General features: G+C 44.7%; 1 protein-coding gene across 1 annotated transcript; it reads left to right on the top strand.

Moving 5' to 3' along the window:
* Positions 1-1,461: 1,461 nt before the first annotated feature.
* On the top strand, positions 1,462-2,864 carry LOC136526942 (peroxidase P7-like). Its single transcript, XM_066519512.1, has 3 exons — positions 1,462-1,683; positions 1,814-2,005; positions 2,119-2,864. The coding sequence occupies exons 1-3, from the start codon at positions 1,474-1,476 to the stop codon at positions 2,668-2,670; spliced, it is 954 nt and encodes a 317-aa protein (XP_066375609.1). The 5' UTR covers positions 1,462-1,473; the 3' UTR covers positions 2,671-2,864.
* Positions 2,865-4,141: the final 1,277 nt, after the last annotated feature.

Raw genomic sequence — 4,141 nt, 5'->3', positions numbered from 1 at the left:
TATTATTGTTGACGATGATATTGTCCAACCAAATTAATAGCTAGTTGTGTTTCTTTAGAAGCATCACGTTATTCCTCAAGCCACAAGCCAAATAAATAATTAAATAATCTTATAGAAACACTAAAATAAAAAGTAGAAACATTTCACAATCAATTTGATAGTCTAATCATGGTCAACAATAATACCGTTGGATCTATTTTGTTTCTAAAATATTACCCATCCATATCATTATGGAAAATAGCTTAAAGTAACTCTCTGAAAATATGTCTAAACTACATATCTTTGTTATTATGAAATAATTAAAATGACCCCGTAATCTATCTTCATCTAGATTAGGCACCTATGTCATTATACAAAAATAATTTAAAATAAGTCCCTAAATTTACATAGAAATTACACACATATACCATTATACAAAAAATATTCAAAATGCTTCCTCGTATGTTTTTTAAAAATAGAAATACTATACAACACACATGTGTTTTAGCAAAAAAAAAACACATGGATTTTTTTGTATCTATGATGTTTGGGGCCCATATGTTATAACGAACGCATAAATACCTCTGCGATCTGTGATTTGTCTTTCTATAGAAAAAAATTATTTCTTGTGATCTGTGATCTTGTGATTGTCTGGAGGTAGAAGAAGGCTGGAGGCTGGAGATAGAAGAAGGGTGGATGTTGTTGGATCTTAATCATATGGTGCTAAAAAATTCATGTGTTGAAACTGCATAAAACACATGGTTGTGCAGTAGACAGACTCTTTAAAAATTATTTACTTCTGAAATTGGTAGTTTTAGAAGAAAAATAACTTAACGTATACATGTCACCGTGCATGCTATCTACACATGTAGCAGTAAGCATATCAGTTTCCATGCTATAACACATATAGCGTCCAAACTAAGATTTTAACTATATAGACGCCAAACATACTTTGAGGTGCACCAATGAAAGGCGATGGAAAAGGTTTAGAAGAATTTGTAACCAATGTAACGCCTGAAGACCAGATTGAGCAAATCAACCGAGGCAGGAGGCACCCACTATACTATACCACTTACATTCACGTACCGTCGCAAGCAAGCAAAAAAAAAAAAAGCAGATAAAATGCAGGGTTTTAGGTACCTTTCGATCATGTTCCGAACCTTCCCACAGCACGCAAAGACGGCAGGAAAAGAGAGCGCAAACCAACCGAGACGTCAGGGTCACCCTCCCGCTTTGTTCCCCAAAAGCCAGGACCGACACAGCCCGATGCGCTGCTCCATCGCCGGTGCTGGATGCCTGGCACTGGCACGGTGGTGCGCCGCGCACACCCGCAACCAAGGCCACCATTCGCGTCCACCAATCACCGCCGTCAAGCGCGGTGCGGCACACATTTTGTACCTGCGGAAGGAACAGATTGGAGCGGTCCAGCGCTATAAATACACAGAAATGGCCAGTGCCACTTCTTGCTCTGCGTCAGTAGAGGCTGAGCCAGGAATGGGTACGTCGTTGGCGAGAAGTGTTGCTCTTCTTACTCTGCTCTGCCTGCTTCTTCCGTGTCATGGGAAGCTCTCCACCAAGTTCTACGCCAAGTCGTGCCCCAGCGTGGTCACCATCGTTCGGTCGGTGATGGCGCAGGCAGTCGCCAAGGAGCCCCGGATGGGCGCGTCCATCATCCGCCTCTTCTTCCACGACTGCTTCGTCAATGTCGGTCACCATTTAGTATTATCCTAATAATGTTCATCCTGTTAGCCTAGGTTGCCACTCATCAGACATCAGTGTGCAGTGCACTGAGCCACTGATATGTGCGTATGCGTGTGTGTGCGCGCGCGCGCAGGGTTGTGACGCGTCCATCCTCCTGGATGACACGCCTACGTTCACCGGCGAGAAGAACGCCGGAGCCAACGTCAACTCCGTCCGCGGGTACGAGGTGATCGACGCCATCAAGACGCAGGTCGAGGCAGCCTGCAAGGCCACTGTGTCCTGCGCCGACATCGTCGCCTTGGCGTCTCGTGACGCCGTAAACTTGGTCAGTTCGTCTATTGCTAATGCTAAGAGACAACACGAACGCAATAATCCAGTGTCCAGCACTGCACGTTTCCAATTGACGGTTGACGCTGATCTGCATGCAATGCAACGCAGCTCGGAGGCCCAACATGGAACGTGCAGCTCGGCCGGACGGACTCGCGCACGGCGAGCCAGAGCGCGGCCAACGCCAACCTCCCGGGCCCGGGCTCCAGCGCGGCGTCCCTCGTCTCCGCGTTCGCGGCCAAGGGGCTCTCGGCGCGCGACATGACGGCGCTCTCCGGCGCGCACACCCTGGGGCGGGCGCGGTGCCTCTTCTTCCGCGGGCGCATCTACGGCGAGCCCAACATCAACGCCACCTTCGCGGCGGCGCGGCAGCAGACGTGCCCGCAGACCGGCGGCGACGGCAACCTCGCGCCGTTCGACGACCAGACGCCCGACGCGTTTGACAACGCCTACTACACGAACCTGGTGGCGTGGCGCGGCCTGCTGCACTCGGATCAGGAGCTCTTCAACGGCGGGCCACAGGATGCGCTGGTGAGGAAGTACAGCGGCAATGCCCGCATGTTCGCCAACGACTTCGCAAAGGCGATGGTCAAGATGGGCGGCCTTGCGCCAGCGGCCGGAACGCCCACGGAGGTCAGATTGAACTGCTGGAAGGTGAACTAAGAATGGCTTACATTCAGGGACGGGACAAGAACGGCGACGGGGGGAGTTGTCTGAATTCCGAAACAAAGCACTCAACCGTACCTTTCCTTTTCGTTCCAAGGTCTCTTTGTTCCCTAGGCATGCTACAAGTGAAAATAATTAAGATAATCTTAAAATGTTTCATGCTCACCCCGGATCCACATGGAGACGTATTTTTTTTTCTTCCTCTTTTTTTTTTGCATTGAAACCATCTTTTCAAGTGTATCAAGTATCAACAGAACGAGCTTTTTCCCGACGTCTCGTCTTAACAAGCTTCATGACAGTAGGTGGTTCGTAATCGTAACGATGGGTACCTAAAAAGCCTGTTGACAATAGATCTTGTCTTTTTCTACGATAAATCTATTACCTTCTTATGTCAGTGCGAAAAGAAACCACCACGTTATCTAAGAAGCCTAGAAAACACCCCATTAATCAAAAAAAAAAAAGTACCCCATTTGATTTTACAATGATAAACTGATTAGTAGATTAGCGCCAGCCAATTGGGTTCCCAACGGTGGAACTGTTATACCGTGTTTAAGACCTCGACTTGACGCAAATGTTTATATTTATTTTTTAGAGTTATTCTAGGATTTAATGGAGTTGTTCTAGTAGGCGATATGCCCGTTGACATCGAAACGTCTGCGGTGACTTCGTCAATCTTGAAATCTGGCGACTCGATCAACGTCTTCCGGTACGGTGTGCTTATAGAGGTAGGATGCGTGTGCGTGCATTTATAGGGGTAAATGTACGCGCATTTAGGAGTGTCTACGTCTGTACACCGTACTGTGATTCAAAAAAAACATCCATATCTAGCATAATTAATCTATCCTAATATTAAGTCATATTTTACATCTTACAATGCCCTCGCGCACTGTACATTACTTGACATGACATCTGCTCATACGAGTTAGAACATCTAGGTGATCGTGCAACACATTATATGTTGGTTGCCACATGTAGGCATGTTTGCTAGTAAATGTAAATTCAGAACAACAAATTATAGAAAATAGCAATTTAGTTTCCAAAAACGGGTGGGGAAAATAAAAGTACCTAAATAAAGACTCCATATAAACACAACTAGTAAGGATAAATTAACATTTTGATATCTAAATGAATTAGGAAGAAAAATAATTGGATAAATACTCCACATAAATTGTAATTAGCAAACAAATAAATTTAAAATTGTCTCTTTCACTCTCTCAAAGGCTAAATACTACCACATTGATTCTATAGATTCATGTTGTAATAGTCTAGACTATCAAGAGACATGTAAAGTAAAATAAATAAAGAATCCAACACATACATAATTAGAACGTGAAGAGAGAATAGTATCACAACTAGACTTTGCCATGGTATATTAATAAAAATAATGGAACCACAAACAATGTTATAAGGGATAACAAACATACACAAGAACTATCCAAACTACATATCAATGTCTTGCCATGCCCAT

The sequence above is a fragment of the Miscanthus floridulus genome, chromosome 19, assembly GCF_019320115.1.
Source record: "Miscanthus floridulus cultivar M001 chromosome 19, ASM1932011v1, whole genome shotgun sequence".
Classification (NCBI taxonomy): Eukaryota; Viridiplantae; Streptophyta; class Magnoliopsida; order Poales; family Poaceae; genus Miscanthus; species Miscanthus floridulus.
This window is presented reverse-complemented; position numbering and strand designations above follow the sequence as displayed.